Genomic DNA, 18,850 nt, shown 5'->3' on the forward strand with positions numbered 1-18,850 from the left:
CTACATCACTGTGTTTATTTGTTCCCCTATTGGTGGACATTCTGGCTCCCTCGTTTTCCATAGCAGCTGTCACTATCTCTGTATATCTATATCTGTCTATCTGTCCATTGAGAGAGAGCACACATTTAATCCTTTGGTTAATTTATTTGTTTTTTTCCTAAACAAGAGCAAAGCAGTGTTTTCCAGTACAAAGCTGACTAATTTTGTTGCCAAAAGTCAAGAAGAGACCAAAAGCATAGAAGCAACATCTGAAGCAGTGGTGCCCATAGTGAAAAGAGGAACAAGATGGTCTATTGAAAAGAAGCCATGAAATCCAACACAAAGCTTTCCCTCTCTTCTCTTCTCTTCTTTTTGAAAGAGAGTCTCGCTCTGTCGCCCAGGCTGGAGTGCAGTGATGTATCTCGGCTCACTGCAACCTCTGCCTTCAGGATTCAAGTGATTCTCCTGCCTCAGCCTCCTGAGTAGCTGGGACTACAGGCGCCCACCACACCTGGCTAATTTTTGTATTTTTAGTAGAGATGGGGTTTCACCAGGTTGCCCAGGCTGGTGTTGAACTCCTGACCTCAGGTGATCCACTCACCCCGGCCTCCCAAAGAGATGGGATTACAGGCATGAGCCACTGCGCCCAGTCCTTTAATTTACTTTTACTTTTAATTTTTATTTATTTTTGAGACAGAATCTCACTCCATCACCCAGGTTGGAGTGCAGTGGTGCCATCTTGGCTCGGTGCAACCTCTGCCTCCTAGGCTCAAGCGAGTCTCGTGCCTCAGCTTCCCAAGTAGTTGGGATTATAGGTGCCCGCCACCATGCCCAGCTAATTTGTTTTGTATTTTTAGTAGAGACGGAGTTTCGCCATGTTGCCCAGGCTGTTCTCGAATCCCTAACCTCAAGTAATCTGTCCACCTCAGCCTCCCAAAGTGCTAGGATTACAGGTGTGAGCCACCACTCCTGGCCTGGCAATGATGAGTTTTAAAGAATAGGCAGGTTATTTTGTTTTTATTATTTTTTTTGAGACAGAGTCTCGCTCTGTCACCAGGCTGGAGTGCAGTGGCACAATCTCCGCTCACCACAAGCTCTGCCTCCTGGGTTCAAGTGATTCTCCTGCTTAGCCTCCCGAGTAGCTGGGACTGCAGGCATCTGCCACCACACCTGGCGAATTTTCTGTATTTTTAGCAGAGATGGGGTTTCACCATGTTGGCCAGGCTGGTCTCAAACTCCTGACCTCGTGATCCACCTGCCTTGGCCTCCCAAAGTGCTGGGATTACAGGCGTGAGCCACCGTACCCTGCTGGTTTTGGTGGGCATCACCTATCCTTGGCTCTAATGAAGAGAATGTTGCACAAATCGTGTAGGTGCAGGTGTAGGTACAGGCACAGATGTAGGTGTAGATGTAGGCATATATTTTCTCTTGGAAATAGCAAAGCACCAGCCAGGCATGCTGGCTCACGCCTGTAATCCCAGTACTTTGGGAGGCTGAGGTGGGTGGATCACGAGGTCAGGAGATCGAGACCAGCCTGGTTAACACGGTGAAACCCCATCTCTACTAAAAATATAAAAAATTAGCCGAGCATGGTGGCGGGCACCTGTAGTCCCAGCTACTCAGGAGGCTGAAGCAGGAGAATGGCGTGAACCCGGGAGGTGGAGCTTGTAGTAAGCCAAGATCGCACCACTGCACTCCAGCCTGGGTGACAGAGCCAGACTCCGTCTCAACAACAACAACAAAAAATCGAAGCACCTTGAAACTCTACAGTTTCAAACTCAGAATTCATTACCCACTCCCATATTTGAGAAAAGCTCCTCTCCCAGTGTTCCCTATCTTGGTAAATGGTGATACCACCCCAGGAGAAACAGGGTACTCTCTCCTTCTTTCACAAATGCCACAGTCTGATTATTTATTTATTTATTTTGAGGCAGAGTCTTGCTCTGTCGCCCAGACTGGAGTACAGTGGTGCGATCTTGGCTCACTACAACCTCCGCCTCCCGGGTTCAAGTGATTCTCCTGCCTCAGCCTCCCAAGTAGCTGGGATTACAGGTGCCCACCACCACGCCCGGCTAATTTTTGTATTTTCAGTAGAGACGGGGTTTCACCACGTTGGCCAGGCTGGTCTGGGACTCCTGACCTCTGGTGATCCACCCACCTCAGCCTGCCAAAATGCTGAGATTACAGGCGTGAGCCACCACAGCCGGCCCTGATCATTTATTTCACCCAGTCCTGACACTGTACTTCTGGAAGATCTCTCCCATTCAGCCATGTCACCCACCTCCAGGCTACAGAGAAACTGAGTGCGCCAAGGAAGTCGCCAGACCATGGTTGGCAGAATAGCACCCCGAGGACATCCCCAGCCTAGTCCCCAGGCCTCTGAATAGGTCACCTTAAATGACAAGAGAGTTGCGGATGGGATTAAGGATGCTGAGATGAGATTATCCGGATGACCCAGGTGGCCCAAGGTCAGTACGGTGTTCTCAAGAGAGGAGGCAGGAGGGTGAGAGTCAGAGAGAAGAGGCTGTGCTGCTGGATATGAAGATGAAAGACCCAACGCCGCAACCCCACACCAGGGATGCAAGTGCTTCCAGATGCCAGAAAAGGCGGGAAACGGACTCTTCCCCGGGGCCTCTGGAAGCAGCAGCCCTGCTGGTACTTGGACTTTAGCCCAAGTGAGACTGACTTTGGACTCCAATCTCCAGGAGGATAAGAGAATAAATGCGCATTTTGTTGTTGTTGTTGTTTTTGAGACAGAGTCTCATAGTCTCTCTCTATCGCCCAGGCTACAGTGTAGTGGTGCGATCTCAGCTCACCGCACCCTCAACCTTCCAGGTTCAAGAGACTCTCCTGTCTCGGCCTCCTGAGTAACTGGGATTACATGCATGTGTCACCACACCCAATTAATTCCTGCATTTTTAGTAGAGGTGGGGTTTTGCCATGTTGGCCAGGTCTCGAACTCCTGACCTCAAGTGACCCGCCTGCCTCGGCCTCCCAAAGTGCTGGGATTACAGACATGAGCCACTGCACCCAGCCCAAATGTGTAGTGTTTTAAGTCACCCCATTCGTGGGCGTTTGTTAGAGCAGCAACCAGATGCTAATAATGGGAACTGTCTTGGTCCATCTGCCCTGCTGTAACAAAGTACCATAACGTGGTGGGTTAGAAGCAATAGTAGTTTATTTCCCACAGTCCTGGAGGGTGCAGGTCTGAGATCAGGGTGCCAGCATGGTCAGGTGCTGGTGATGGGGGTCCTCCTGGTTGCACACTGCCTGCTTCTCAGTGTCTTCACATGGCAGACAGAGGCCACGGGTATCTCTCGGTCCTCTTTGACAAGGACACCAACCCCATGCATGACAGCTCTGCTCCATAACCTCATTGCCTCCCCGAGGCCTCACCTCCTGATACCATCACCTCGAGGGTGGGAATTTCAACATATGAATTAGGGGGAGACACAGGCATTCAGGCCACAGCAGGGACTGTGGGTCTTTTCCTAACCTATTTGAGCCTCAGTCTCCACATCTGTGGAATGGGGACAATGATAATCCCTCCATCATTAGGTCACTGTAAAGATACATAAGTTGTGCAACAGATGTCAGCTGGTGTGACAGTGGCTGTCATTCCGACTCTGACGGTCCTGTGGGCCCTCAGGAGGAGTGGACAAGCAAGTCTGGATTGAAGAGATTCAGAGGGCGCTCGAGATGGTCAATGAAAGTGACTCGGAAAATAAACAGCTAGACAAATCGCAGGTTGGATGAAAAAATAAATATTATTGTCCTCCTCATCCTTCTTTTGGCCTTCTGGCCCACCCTCCCTTCTCCAGGCCAAAAAGCTCAGAATAATCACATACACAGGTTTAGGGTGCCTGAGGGTGTTTACTGGGAGCGGAGGTCTTAGAGGCCAGGCCTGGGCTGATCACACTTTTCTGGTGATGCTTTTGGGGGTGGCAAGCTCATAGAGGCGAGGGGACGCCTGGGCCACCAGGGAGGCCGGGGAGATGGAATAGGGGTTGTGGCCCTCGTTGAGGCACTTGCGCACTTTGGGCTGGGCCAGGGAGATGATCCGGGGGCTGGCCACCACCTTCTTGGTGACATCCAGCACCGCCCAGCGAGGATCTCGGTCAGGAACACACTTGTCCGACTGAGCTTTGGGCCCTAGAGGGAGCACAAGAGAAGGACAGCACTGAAGCTCAAACCTCAAAGTTCCACGTTCAGGCTGGGCATGGGGGCTCACGCCTGGAATCCCTGTGGAAGGCTGAGGCAGGCAGATCACCTGAGGTCAGAAGTTTGAGACCAGCCTGGTCAACATCATGAAACCTCACCTCTACTAAAAATACAAAAATTGGCCAAGTGTGGTGGTGCGTCTCTGTAGTCCCAGCTACTCGGGAGGCTGAGGCATGAGGATGGCTTGAACTCAGGAGGCAGAGGTTGCAGTGAGCCCAGATCGTGCCACTGCACTTCAGCCTGGGCGACAGAGCAAGATGTCATCTCAAAAAAAAAAAAAAAAAGAAAGAAAGAAAAGAAAAAAAGCTCCCATGTTCAGATGGCCTGCTCATCAGCACAGGAATGGAGGATGAAAATGTAGTCCACTCAGGGAGTGGAATATGACTCAGTCAAGAAAAGGAGCACGGCTCTAGCACCGGCTACAGCGTGGCTGAGCCTTGAGGACATCACGTCCTGCGAGAGGCGAGAGACACGAAAGGACACACAGTGTGTGATTCCATTTATACGAATGTCCGGGACAGGCCAATCCAGAGTCTGCAAGTGAACGGGTGGGTGCCAGGGGCTGGGGGATGGGAATGGGGAGTGACAGCTGATAGGGACGGGGCTGCCCTCTGAAGGCATAAAAAAGTTCTAAAATTGACTGTGGTGGTGGTTGCATAACCCTGTGACTGTACTAAAAGCCACTGAAACACATTTTTTATTTTTATTTATTTATTTATGTATTTATTTATTTTGAGACAGAGTCTTGCTCTGTTGCCCAGCCTGGAGTGCAGTGTTGTGATCTCGGCCCACTGCAACCTCCGCCTCCTGGGGTCAAGCAATTCTCCTGCCTCAGCCTCCTGAGTAGCTGGGACTACAGACGTGCACCACCACACCCAGCTAATCTTTCTATTTTTAGTAGAGACAGGGTTTCACCATATTGGCCAGGCTGGTCTTGAACTCCTGACCTCAGGCGATCCGCCCACCTCAGCCTCCCAAATGGCTAGGATTACAGGCGTGAGCCACTGCGCCTGGTCTATTTTTTTAATTTTGTTTCATCATTTTATTTTACTTTATTACTTTATTTTATTTTGAGACACAGTCTTGCTCTGTTGCCCAGGCTGGAGTACAGTGGTGGGATCTCCACTCACTGCAACCTCCGCTCCCCGGGTTCAAGCAATTCTCCTGCCTCAGCCTCCCGAGTAGCTGGGATCACAGGTGCAGGACACCATGCCCAGCTAATTTTTTGTATTTTTAGTAGAGACAGGGTTTCACCATATTGGCCAGGCTGGTCTTGAACTCCTGACCTCAGGCAATCTGCCCACCTCACCCTCCCAAAGTGCTGGGATTACAGGCGTGAGCCACCGCGCCTGGCCCCATTTGATTTTAGTTTGAGGCAGGGTCTTGCTGTGTCTCCCGGGCTGCAGCAGGATCACGGCTCACTACAGCCGCCACCTGACTTGAAACTTCTGGGTTCCAGCGATCCTCCTGCCTCAGCCTCCCAAGTAGCTGGGGCTACAGTCAGGCACTGCCACACCCAGCTATGAAATCTACACTTAAAAACAGGGTGAATTGTAAAGAAAAAAATATTTCAAATGGTCACAGGCAGCCAGGCTCAATGGCACGTGCCTGTCATTCCAGCACTCTTGGAGGCGGAGGCAGGAGAATCACTTGAGCCCTAGAGTTTGAGGCCAGACTGAGCAACACAGCAAGACCCTATCTCTAAAAAAAAAAAAAAATGGCCACAGGTACCTGAAAGGGGGACTCAGGGGGCCACAGCCAAGAGCGCTCAAGTGTCCTCACTCTGCTGCCAACCCAGGTGACCCTGGTTCCCCCTCCTCTCCACCTGGCTCATGTCATGGCGGCAGGTGGGTCGGGGCAGGAGGCGTCTCCTCTCCCTGGCTGGTGTCATGTCTTTCCCCCTGGTGGCTGCTCCTCAGGCACTCGTGGTCCCCTCCTCCGGGTACCCCCTCCTCACCATCTCTCCCCCACCCCTTCCTTAACAGCAGGAGCTGCAGCAGACTGCTTGGAGACTAGGAAGGGATGTGGCCACCAAGTCTGCCATAGCAGCCGGAGCTGTCCTCCACCTTGTCTCTTGGGGCTTCGGGGCCTTTGATTTCCGGGGAAGCTCCCACCTTCTTTCCAGATCCCTCTTTGCATGGAACCTCTGTGCAAATGGATAAGGGCTACCCACTTCTTGGCAGACCAGCCCTGGCTCTGTGAAGAGGCCCCTGAGGAAAAGAGCGTGGAGTCTCTTCCACTAGGCAGGCAGAACTTCATGTAGCACACGGCTGGGCAAGGCCGCCTGAGTGGAAACTGCAGATGCAGCACTGCCTTAGACTGTCCTGCACACACCCGCGCTCACCACACACACACGTGGTGAACATAAACAACTATACACTGATGCAGGTATGAGTGTTGCTCTGGCCCTTGCTCTGCACCCTAATTGTCTCTTCTGCACCTTCTGGGTGGATGCTGGCTCTGTCTGGCAGATGCCCTTGTGCAAGGTAAGGGGGCCAAGCAGTGGGGCCTTGGTGGCCCTAAAGGGGCGGGGAGAACCATGCCCAGAACCTAGCTTTCTTGGAACTCCTTTGTGAGAATTTAGTAGGCATCTGGGCTTTGAAACTCTGTTGAGTTTCCAGCACTCTCTAGCAGCAGCGACTGAGCCCACATAGCAGGTGTGAGCACACACAGAGAAACAGCACAGCCACACACCCGCTCTTATCCCCACCACATAGCAAGTGTGAGCACACACAGAGAAACAGCACAGCCACACACCCGCTCTTACCCCCGCCACACAGCAGGTCTGAGCACACACAGAGAAACAGCACAGCCACACACCCGCTCTTACCCCACATAGTTCAGTGCACTTCATTTGCTCGTCTGCTTCACGTTTTAAAAATGCTGGTTCCTGGGCAGGCGTGGTGGCTCATGCCTGTAATCCCAGCACTTTGGGAGGCCAAGGCGGGCGGATCACGGGGTCAGATCGAGACCATCCTGGCCAAGATGGTGAAACCCCGTCTCTACTAAAAATACAAAATTAGCCGGATGTGGTGTCCTACACCTGTAGTCCCAGCTACTCGGGAGGCTGAGACAGGAGAATCACTTGAACCCAGGAGGTGGAGGTTGCAGTGAGCCGAGATTGTGCCACTGCACTCCAGCCTAGGCAAGACAGCGAGACTCTATCTCAAAAAAAAAAAAAAAAAAAAAGCTGGTCCCTTGACCAGGCGTGGTGGCTCACGCCTATAATCCCAGCACTTTGGGAGGCCAAGGCAGGTGGATCATGAGGTCAGGAGTTCAAGACTAGCCTAGCCAACATGGTGAAACCCCATCTCTACTAAAAATACAAAAATTAGCCAGGAGTGATGGCAGGCGCTTGTAGTCCCAGCTACTTGGGAGGCTGAAGCAGGAGAATTGCTTGAACCCGAGAGGCAGAGGTTGCAGTGAGCCAAGATCTCGCCACTGCACTCCAGCCTGGGTAACAGAGCAAGACTCCATTTCAAAAAAAAAAAAAAACAGTGGTCCCAACTATGAGTAGGTAGAAGCCTCAACCCTCCGTCACTCTCACACACGCACACACACGCACATACACACACACATGCACACATGGATATTTATATATACATTTGAAACATGGATGGATATATACATGCATATGTGTACCAGTGTATCAATGTCTGTATTCACCGTGTGTGCTTGTGGTGAGCGTAAGTGCGTGCGTGTACCAGTGTATCGATGTTTATACTCACTGTGTGTGTGGTAAGCGCAAGTGTGTGCAGGATGGCGTAAGGCAGTGCTGCATCAACACTCATCTGTTTCCATTCATTTCACTCATCATTTCACAAATATCAAAAGAATGGATGAAAATTCTTTCATGAACGAACAAAGAAAGAAAACGCCACATAAGCGAAATTAAAACACAAGATACAGACTGGGAAGAAGTCATCGCGCAATGTGTTCAATAAAGGATTAGTAACCATCTTATATAAAGAGCTGCTCCCAATCTACAACCCCAAAACACCAGGCAACAGGAACCTGGGAAAACGATATAGAAGAGTAAACATAAATGGCCAAGCAACTTCTCTGGCAATTCACACACATTACCCTTGTTGTTGAGGAAAATGGTTATTCAATTTGTTTTAAAGGACAGCAAAGGAGTCAGGCCAACACCCATTTTTTTTTTTTTTTTTTGAGACGGAGTCTCGCTCTGTCGCCCAGGCTGGAGTGCACTGGCGCGATCTCAGCTCACTGCAAGCTCCGCCTCCCGGGTTCCTGCCATTCTCCTGCCTCAGCCTCCCGAGTAGCTGGGACTACAGGTGCCCGCCACCTCGCCCGGCTAGGTTTTTGTATTTTTTAGTAGAGACAGGGTTTCACCGTGTTAGCCAGGATGGTCTCGATCTCCTGACCTTGTGATCCGCCCGTCTCAGCCTCCCAAAGTGCTGGGATTACAGGCTTGAGCCACCGCGCCCAGCTCAACACCCATTTTAAAGCTGCCTTTGTTCCTTAGTGTGGCTCTCTGGCTCCTGCACTGCACCCTGATTTTCTCTTCTACACCTTCTTTTCCTGCTAGAAAACCCTCTCAGACAACACCCTCTGCTTCCAGACCACACGTCCCTGTGATTTCTGCTTCTCTTTCCTGGGGGAGAGCTTCCCTCTGCCCGCTCTAGGCAGAGGTATAAGGTGTCCCCTGGGATTTGGACAGGACATCAGGAGGCGCCTAGCCTGAGGCACCTACTTACTGGCCAAGTGAAGGAGGCGGTTATAGTCTGACGCATGTGGCTTGGGTTTCGGCATGGGGTCCCACTCTTCCAACAGGGTGGCTGGGGCCTTTGGCTTTGACAACTGGAGGATCCGTGAGCTGGGGACTGCCATTTGGGCTGCCCTGGATACCTGGGACACCTGGAAAGAGAAATAGAAGGATTACATAAAACAGTCCATGATTCCTTCTGGGCCCTGGAGCAAAAGGACCCCAGGAGCAACACTAAAAGACACAAGACAGCCTGGGAAGAAGTTGGTTTTTAATGTATTCATCAAAGGATTAGTAACCATCATGTATAAAGAGCTCCTTCAAATCAATAACCAAAAAAAAACCAAAAGGGCTGAGCAAATGATACAGGAGATGAACCCTAAACGGTCAATAATCCTGTCTTTTGATCAATGTAATGTCAACAATTGTTGACAAATGTAAATTAAAACCACAAAATATCACTCCATGCTCACAAATTTGGCAACAATGAAAAAGTCTGATATTATCAAGCCCTGGTGAGAGACTCTCATGCATTACTGGAAGGAGAGTAAATTAGTACAGGCAGCTCAGGGAGCAATTCGTCTACTAGGTTCAGCCGAACATGCACAGGCTTGGTGACTGCCACATACAGGGACTCCTGCACCTGACCCGAAGAAGTGGGGGCAGGCATGTTCCCTGCAGCTTAGTTACCACGCACACGCCCCAGAAAGAGGCCGGCGCCCGACCGCTGGGGGCTGCACAAGCTGACTGCAGCATGTTCTCAAGAGAAGGCAACCCAGCAGTTAGACCATTTTTTCTCCATAAATCGGCACGCATTGCTCTAGAAAACAGTAATGAGGGAAGGCAAGACAGAAGTCATTTATGTTCACGAAACCACGAGACACGACCCAGGGGATTGGGTGGGCAGTGAGGCAGCACTGGCCGAGGTAGGAGACCTTGCAGACGTTTCACCCAGAAACCTGGCACACTCGCTCCGCAGATCAAAATTCTCAACAGTGGCCGGCGCAGTGGCAGCACTTTGGGAGGTGGAGGTGGGAGGATCACGTAAGTTCAAGACCAGCCTGGACAACATAGCAAGACTCCATCTCCACACACATTCCTGGCATTTTCCAGAAAACTCACAGTTCACTGAAAGTGTGTTCTTTGATAATTTGCACCAGCCTAGGCAGAGGCTGAGTACTGGGCAGCGCTTGGACACCCTTAACCTGGAGCCGGTTTCCCTCCCCTCTCCTCATAGGCATTCTGTTCCCCTTCACCAGCTGGCTCCCGCACACGTGTGTAGGAGTCCGCCTGCAAAATAACTAAGGAGTAGGCAAAGGACCACTTCACACGTCTCCCACTTACGCTTGGCTGGAAGAGGAACTGGCCATTCCTGATGCCTCTGGGGAGGGAGGTAAGGAAGGGGGGCAGCTGCTGAAATGTTTTCTTCCTTAAAAGGGAAGAGGAGGCGTCCGACCCACGCCTGCCTAGATGCTCCTGTCTGTCCGTTCTTGGAGCGCTACCTGAGAGTCTGTGATTGTTGGCTCGTCCTGTCTGGAGCCTGCGTGGAGGCGGAGGATGAAATGAAACCACCCCCAAAGGTCACTGTGAAATTTCAGTCCCTTTCTTCTTGAAATTGCTCCCCCATAAAAATCACAGACACACCTTTCAGCAAAGATATCATGGTGTTTACAATTTAAGCTCCCACGCAATGGTCCGTCTCCCTGCTCCCTCCCTCCTCTCTTCCCACCAGCCCCAGGCCTCCGTGCACACAGCTCTGGACGGGCTGCTGAGGTGGAGACTCCGTCCTGCCTTCACGGAGCTCCAGGGATGGAGGCGCAGCCCCCGATCCGTCCAAACCCACCGCAGAAAGCCGTCCTTGAGATCAGTGGGAAAGGGAACATGAACCGCGCATGTTGGTATCACGGAATCACTGTTCACTTGTTAGTGTGATCAGTGTTACCAGGATCACGTTTTAAAACGTCCTTGTCTGTTAGAAATCCCTACTGAGGTTTTATGGGGGAGATGGTGTGACTTTAAACATTTCCCAAGTGGGGTGTGACAAACCACAGAGGAGAAGACACGACCACACACAGGGAGGGAAATGGAAGTTAATGCCACGCGAGAAACGGACAAAGTGTTTAGGAATAGTCAGATGAACCAACCAACAAGCAAGCCGGCAACACAGGGTGCTGGCCGGTCGTCTGAGCTCACTCCCGCCTGGAGAACGCAAGACGGAGACCAGGATGGGGAGCGCCTGACCTGAGCTCACTCCCCGCGGAAGGCAAGATGGCGGCCCGAATGGGGAGCGCCTGAGCTCCCACTCCCCGCCCGGAGAATGCAAGACAGCGGCCAGGATGGAGGGCGCCTCAGCTCACTCTCCGCCTGGAGAACGCAAGATGGCGGCAACACGGAGGGCGCCTGAGCTCATTCCCTGCCTGGAGAAGACAAGATGGCGGCTAGGACGCGGAGCGCCTGAGCTCACTCACCGCCGGGAGAATGCAAGACGGCGACCAGGATGGCGAGCGCCTGACCTGAGCTCACTCCCCGCCTGGAGAATGCAAGATGGTGGCCCAAATGGAGAGTGCCTGAGCTCATTCCCTGCCTCGAGAAGACAAGATGGCGGCTAGCACAGGGAGCCCCTGAGCTCACTCACTGCCGGGAGAACGCAAGAGGGCGACCAGGATGGGGAGCGCCTGAGCTCCCACTCCCCGCCCACAGAATGCATGATGGCGGCCAGGATGGAGGGCGCCTGAGCTCATTCCCTGCCCGGAGAAGACAAGACGGCGGCTAGGACGTGGAGCGCCTGCTCACTCCCCGCCTGGAGAATGCAAGATGGCGGCCAGGACGGGTAGCGCCTGAGCTCAATCCTCGCCCAGAGAATGCAAGATGGCGGCCAGGATGGGGGGTACCAGACCTCACTCACCGCGGGTAAAAGGCAAGATGGTGGCCAGGATGGGGTGCACCTGAGATCACTCACCGCTGAGAAAAGGCAAGATGGCAGCCAGGAGGGGGAGCGTCTGAGCTCAATCCTCACCCAGAGAATGCAAGATAGCAGCCAGGATGGGGCGCACCTGAGCTCCCGCTCCCCGCAGGGTGAATGCAAGATGGCGGCCAGGACGCAGCACGCCTGAGTGCAATCCCCTCCCACAGAATGCAAGATGGCGGCCACGATGGGGAGCACTTGGGTTCAATCCTCGCCCGAAAAATGCAAGATGGCCGCCAGGATGGGGTGCGCCTGAGCTCCCACTCCCCACCAGAGAAGGCAAGATGGCAACCAAGATGGTGAGCGCCTGAGCTCAATCCCTGTCTGGAAAATGCAAGATGGCGGCCAGGTTGAGACGCACCTGGGCTCAATCTTCGCCTGAAGAATGCAAGATGGCGGCCAAGACGGGGCGCGCCTGAGCTCCCACTTCCCGCCCAGGGAAGGCAATATGGCGGCCAGGACGGGGCGCACCTGAGCTCACTCCCCACCCAGAGAAGGCAAGATGGTGGCCAGGATGGGGCGCGCCTGAGCTCCCACTTCCCGCCCAGAGAAGGCAAGATGGCGGCCAGGACGGGGCGCGCCTGAGCTCACTCCTAGCCCGAAGAATGCAAGATGGCGGCCAGGACGGGGCACGCCTGAGCTCCCACTTCCCGCCCAGAGAAGGCAAGATGGCGCCGCCACTTTGGACAACCGTTGGTCAGTTTTTTAAAAGTTAGCTATGCCCAGTAACTGAGAAATCCCGATTCTTACACTTCCACAAAAAGCTGCATACAGGTGTTCGTGGCAGCTTTACTGTAACAGCCGCAAACTGGAAGCCACCCAAAGTCCCTTCAGTGGGCGCCTGGATCGGCCAACTGATGACAAGGAATAAACGACCGACCCACGCGAGAGTCCCATGCACGGCGGGGGCGGCAGAAGCCGGGTCAAGTCCGCGGGGTTCCTTTTCTGCGACTTTTCGGAAAAGCAAAAGGTGCAGGGGGAGAGCAGGTCAGCGGCCGCCAGCGGCCGGGTGTCCGGCCTGAGCTGGGGAAGAGATGAGCGTCTCCATGCGAAGTGGACTGAGCGCTTTCGGAACACCCGAGATAAGATTGTTCTAATTCCCGAGTGTGAGCTGGAAGCTCTGGGATCCACCCCGGGCTGAAACGCAGGGAAGGATGACCCCGGGGCAAATCTGAAGACCGGGATTGATCCAAGCAAAGCTGCTCCCAAACCAAGGCTGCCGCCCTGTGCCGCTTCCCCTCCTCCCCCGACTCCCAGAGGCAAAGCCTCTTTCCTCTGCCGGGTCCCTCCCGCCCGGCGTGGGTGAGTCGCGGGGTCACGGGGCACCCACCTCAGACATGGGCACGCTCCAGATGTTGTTACGAATCTTCGGGGCGGCCAGTTCCTTCAGGCGACTCGTCGCTCGGTATTCCAGGCAGGACCGAGGAATGGGCCAGACAGGAGTAGTCCTGAGGGAGGTCCCCATTTCAGACCAGCAGCTCGGCCCGGGGAGGGGGGGGTGTGTGTGCGTGTGTGTGTCTGTCTTTCCCAGGTGTGTGTGTGTGTCTGTCTGTCTGTCTGTCTGTCTTTCCCAGCTCCTCTGTTTCTGGGGTAGTTGGTGGGTTTTGAAAGCGTCTCCAAGCAGGGATTCATAGAGTTCTCAAGCACAGAGCTACCATCTCCCAGGGCTGTCTCTGCTCGGTGTGCAACGTCCACCCTCAGGCCCAGGCCTTCCCCCATTCCCTTCTGGGATGGCAGCTCCTCCCAGGCCTTCTCCACACACCCCCATCATCAAGAGCCTGGAGTGAGGACTTGGACTCAAGGGAAGAAAGTGTTTGTCCTGAGGTTGTCATGCAAAGCTGGGGAAAGCGAAGTACAGCTGAGCTCGCGGGGCTGCGCCTTCTAAAATCAGGTCTCAGCTATGCCTCTGCCCGGAAATAAAGCCACATTTCATTGATTCTAAGGTAGGGTCTCCGCACTGGAACAGGTCTGAGGTTGGGATGCAGCTTACAAGTGCTGCCAGCCAGATGGCGGAAATGTCATGGCCACATCTGGCTGCCTCTGTGTGTGCTCAGATGTAGCTGTTCACGTGCTGTGCACTGCTGCTTCTACAGGAGTTAAGTTTAATTGCAATTTAAATTGTCTTCAGGTTACAATATGATTTGGCGTTAAAAAGTGCACAGATACCGGTGTGGAACAGTGTGGGCAACACCCACATCATCGTCTCTGTGTCAGAAGTGGTTCAAAACAGTTGAACACACTTCTGCTGTCTCCTTCAGCTGTGCTTTCCTTCATACACTGCATAAAGATGGGTAACGATATCTTGTGTCGAAATAACTCAGTATCACTTTTAACAAGCACGGGGGCTCTAAGTGATAAAGAATTTTGTACATAAAATAATATGTCTTACAATTTCTACATTTTTCGAGGAAACAAAATACAGTCACAATGGTGATAACAACATCTGAGCACGCACTGTGTCAGTCACTGTGCAAAGCCCCTTTCACGGGTGACCTCCACCACCAGCATTCCACAGCTGGCAATGCGGTTGCAAGGGGCCCAGCAGCCTGCTGGGGACGTGGGCTGGGAAGCGGGCCAACCCCATCTGAACACAGGCTGCCTAGAGCTAGGACCTGGACCCTTCCCCACGCCGCATCCTGTCAGGGGAGAATAAGGCATTTCTGCCAAACTCTGCCCTCCGAGTAGGCACCCAGTCCTCCTCCCCTCCTTTCCCCACCTGTTGTTGTTGTAATATTCCAGGTAGAATCTCCTGGGCCGAGACAGTTCCTCCACTCGGCGGGACACTGCTGCGCAAAACGGGAAACGGAGTCGGTGAACCCCAGCGTAAACACCCTGCAGTTCCCAGGGGCTTCTGCATGCGGAATTCAGCTTTTCACGAGCTTGGGCAGGAGGCCGAATTGGAAAAACTGTGGGCAGAGACAGCTGGGGACCAGACACCCCGCAGAGAGAAGACTTGCTATCCCTGATTTAGGGACAATGGGCTCAGAGGCCTGAAGGTCCTTGCTCGGACACGGGATGGGAGTGGCAGGGCTGGAATGGCAGCTCAGCCCCGTGGCTCCTCAACGGGGCTCAGTACAGATCTGGGAAAATGGGTTTTGTTCTGAAGTTCGTACAAGCCTGGGGTTTCCGGGGGCCTAGTGACGACTATGGGTCTAAAGTCAGGAACAGCGCAGGAGGGAACTGGCCTGTTATTCTCTTCTATGGGGAACTCTCGAAGTGTCTCATTTGAAGGCATCTATGATACCTCAATACCAAATTCCTCTCAAGAAAAGCATGGAAATCACTGTGGAAGGGAAAGCCGGGGGTCTTCTTCTAAATTCTTGCCCCGATTTGGCCCTGTCCTGGAGCGTGTTCCCCACAACCCTCACCCCCAGGACCAGTCTCAGCTCAGGCTCCTCAGGGGACAGACTCCAGTGGAGAGGACAGAGGCTCCCAGGATATGGGGCAAGGGAGGCCAGAAGTATCTGGATGGGGTGGGGCAGGTTCCCTGGAGGCCAGCAGCCGGAGGCAGGGGTCTCAGCAGGCACGGGCTCCACCTACCGGGCACTGTGATGGTGAGGGTGGTGTCTTCAAGGAACCGCTCGGTCCAGTACACAGAGGGCCTGGAATAAGTGAGCAGCTCAGGGCAAGGGAGGCAGAGAGCCTTGGCCCTGCCCAGAAACAAGCCTGGGTCTCTGCTGGGAGGGTGGCCAAGGGGGGGTGTGGAGTTGCTGGAAGAGGGAGTAGGACAGGGAGGGGGCCACCGGGACGTGTGGATTGTTGTGAGCAAGGCTGATGTCCAGAGAGGGAGGTAGCTGGGGAAAAGCACAGCTCAGAAGAGGGCCCAGGGCCATCTCCTGGGAGCAGACCCAGGTCACAGCCGATTGCCCGAGTCCAAAGCACAAGGGTGGAGAGCCCCACATCTGAGGAACCCTCCCCATCCTCCTCCCTAGAGAGAAGAGGGTGGCTCGAGTGGAGGGGCTCCCCGGAACCTGACACGTGTCCCCCGGCATAGGCAGATGGAGGAGACAGCCCTGGACTTACCAGTAGAGACAGAACCGTAAGCTCATCTTGCATGGGAAAATCCAGGCATACCCCTTACCACAGCATCCCTTCCTGCGAGGAGACAGGGTCCGAGCCCCCACTGCCTTTTGCCCTGGGTCTCCCGTTTGCTCCCAAACTCCTCACTCTCCTTTGGCCACCGCCCAGAGGGCCACCGAGGGCTGCAGTTCCCTAGCCAGTCCCGGTGTCTGGCCACCTCCTTAACCGGCCAACCCCATCTACCCTAAGTTTGCTGGATGTGGTGGCGGTTGTGGGAGGGGAGCCGAGCAGTGGGGACAGGAGGAGCCCGGGAAGGGGACAGAGGAAGCCCCAGCGCTGCCCCCACGAGGCCGGCCGTGGTTGGTCTGGCCTGTCCTCACCTGTCTTTCAGGACTTGCCAGTTTATCTTGGGCTCTGCCAGCTCCATGAGCCTCCTCCGCCTCCTCTTCCTCCTTGCTTTGGCCATGATGGTGCTGGGGAGCTTCTGGCTGATGGACAGCCGGCTTTGGGAGAATTCCATGTTGAAGTTGGAGCTGCTTTCTCTCCCCGACGCGTTTGGGGGCCCAGAGAAGTGTGGGTCTTGCTCGAGCGCCCTGCCCACCCGCCTCTCCTTTCCCGAGAAGGGTCTCTGGGGGAGGACTTTGGCACCACGAAGGCCTGGACCAAACCGCAGCTCCACTGCTGGCTGGATGGAAGACCCTGGCCAGGTCACCCGGCTCCCCAGGCCCTCAGCCTCTTCCTCTGTGAATTGGAGATGAGACCAGCTCCCACCTGGTGGGGCCGTTTCAGTGAGTTCTAAGGTAATGTTTGCGCATCTCACAAACATTTATCAAGTACCTACTGTATGCCAGGCCCCAGAGGGGCCACCAGCCTCTAAAGAGAGCAGCGCCTGCCTCCCAGAAAGCTCACAGACCGCGGGAGGGACACAGCAGCAGGCGAAGATGCCAAACGTCAGGACGTCTGCCCTGTCGCAGCTCTTGGCTCCCGTGTCCTCCCCGGGAGCCCCTCACGCTACCGCCGTTTTCTCTGCAGGCTGGCACGCCGCGGTGAGGACAGGGCCGCTGCTTTGTTCTTGGGCGGCACAAGTCCGAGGCAGCACGGAGACCACGGTGGGAAGGGAGCACCTGGGCGTGGGCGTGGGCCGGGACCACACGCTGCAGGGAGGGCGGGAGCCAAGTTCCAGAGGTAGGTAGAGTGCGCGCCTTGCTGGGGACACTCGGGCAACTCGCCCAGAATCACTGCCCCCAGTGCTGATTCGCTGAAGCGTTCGTTCACCCAGAACGTGTTCCTCCCGACCATTTAAAACGTTTTAGCCACGTGTGGTGCTTAGAATTGTTTCAGCTTTTGAGTTGGGAGGCTTTTTTTTCCCATTTCTTTTTCTCACTGTCTGACTTGAGGTCATCACTTGTTAAACTGTGAACTCTGGGCACCTGAACTCCGTCTGCCTGACTCCAAACAGCGCTGTTTACTCCACCTCCTGCCACTGGCTAGGGGAGCGTGTGCTGGTGTTTGCCTCAGGGCCCAGTGAGGGGTGCTGGCCACCAGCTGACCAGGCCCACGCCGGGAACAACCCTTTCGCACGCCCAGGGGCCTGCACCCAGGGGGCTGAGCCCTCCCCCACCGCGCCCGGGCAGGGCCGCTCCGCGGTGCCCACCTGATTTCAGGAATGTCCTCCTCTAAGTCCTTGCCCAGAACTCCCTCCAACTCAGAAACAGCCTCTTTGGGATCCAGGGTCTCCGAGAACTCCTCCCCGGCCACCTCCTCGGGGGGAAGCTCCTCTTCCGGGTCCTCCGGTCCCAGCTCCGCATTGCCCGGGTCCTGGTGTTCGGGGTCTGTGGCCCGCCGGCTCTCGTACACAGAGCTCTGGAGGCCACGGGGGTCACCGCTGAGCTCCCTTTCCGACCTGCCTGCAGCCTCAGAGCTGGGCTGGTTCCCGAGTGACCTTCGCCTGCTGTCCCCCATGTACAGGTCCCTTCCCAGCCCCCGCGGCCTCACTCCCTCAGCACCCAAATGTGTCTGTGGTGGCCGCGGCAACAGGAGAGTGTCCCCCACGTTCTCCACAGTCCACATTCTAACCCCTGCTCTGTCTACAATGCCGGTCACCTGGGCTTGCGCTGGCATCAGGACTCAGTCCTGGCAGTCGTGGCTCACAGGGACCTCCCAGGATTGGTTTAGGAAGGAGGCCTGAGGGGACCCTGCAGGGGTTATCTAGATATGGCTTCCCTCTCTTAAAAGGAGACACAAGGAAGAGACCGCGTTTCCTGTTCCTGTCACGCTGGGCCCGTCTGTCATGTCCAGAGCCCATGCAGCCTCCTTGTGACCATGAGGCCTGCCAGCCTGAGGGCAGACGGACTGAAAAGCGGGTCTTTGATGCCCTTGTCGAGCCTCTGAACTTAGCAGCCCTGGAATCCACCCTGTGTCCAGGCTTCTCATTACTTGAAACAATCAGCGTCCTCAGTACTAAGCGGTTTTGGCGAAGTTTCCAATCCGCAGCAGCTAGAACTGCACCCTCAGGGATACAGACCCTTCCGGCTCCAACCTCTCCTGAGAAATAACTTCAAACTAGGCTGTTCCGATTCTCACAAAATCATGGTTATAACTGGAGCATTCCCCAGGCTGCAGCCTTCCGGACCGCGTCGCAGCTCGTCAAAGGAGCTGAATTTCCCGCCTCTGCCACACCGTGCCCCACACAGCCTATCCCCCTCCGTGCCCCCCTAGTCTTTCCCTCTCCGTGCCCCCCTACCCTTTCCCCCTCTGTGCTGTGCCCCATCCAGCCTTTCCCCTGTGCCTCTGCCCAGCACTTCCCCCTTCTGTGCTTGGTGGTTTTCTACTCATCATTGAAGACTCAAGACTGTCAGTCCCCCATGCAGGGAGAGTCCCTGACCATCCCTCCCCTTTCTGGGCTCCCAGGCCTAAGACCCCCACCCCCACCCAGTGCT

At 54.7% G+C, this 18,850-nt stretch overlaps 1 protein-coding gene across 2 annotated transcripts; it reads right to left on the reverse strand.

Moving 5' to 3' along the window:
- Positions 1–3,870: 3,870 nt before the first annotated feature.
- Positions 3,871–18,564, reverse strand: THEG (theg spermatid protein). 2 transcript variants are annotated; one of them, XM_025366686.1, is made up of 9 exons: positions 17,566–18,564; positions 16,292–16,414; positions 15,915–15,986; positions 15,432–15,493; positions 14,608–14,677; positions 13,222–13,339; positions 8,919–9,078; positions 3,987–4,131; positions 3,871–3,952 (listed from the first exon to the last, which is right to left on the reverse strand). In XM_025366686.1, the coding sequence occupies exons 1-9, from the start codon at positions 18,030–18,032 to the stop codon at positions 3,871–3,873; spliced, it is 1,299 nt and encodes a 432-aa protein (XP_025222471.1). In that variant the 5' UTR covers positions 18,033–18,564. The 2 variants fall into 2 exon arrangements, with proteins under 2 accessions (XP_025222471.1, XP_025222474.1); XM_025366689.1 differs by lacking the exon at positions 15,915–15,986.
- Positions 18,565–18,850: the final 286 nt, after the last annotated feature.

The sequence above is a fragment of the Theropithecus gelada genome, chromosome 19 (assembly GCF_003255815.1).
Source record: "Theropithecus gelada isolate Dixy chromosome 19, Tgel_1.0, whole genome shotgun sequence".
NCBI lineage: Eukaryota > Metazoa > Chordata > Mammalia > Primates > Cercopithecidae > Theropithecus > Theropithecus gelada.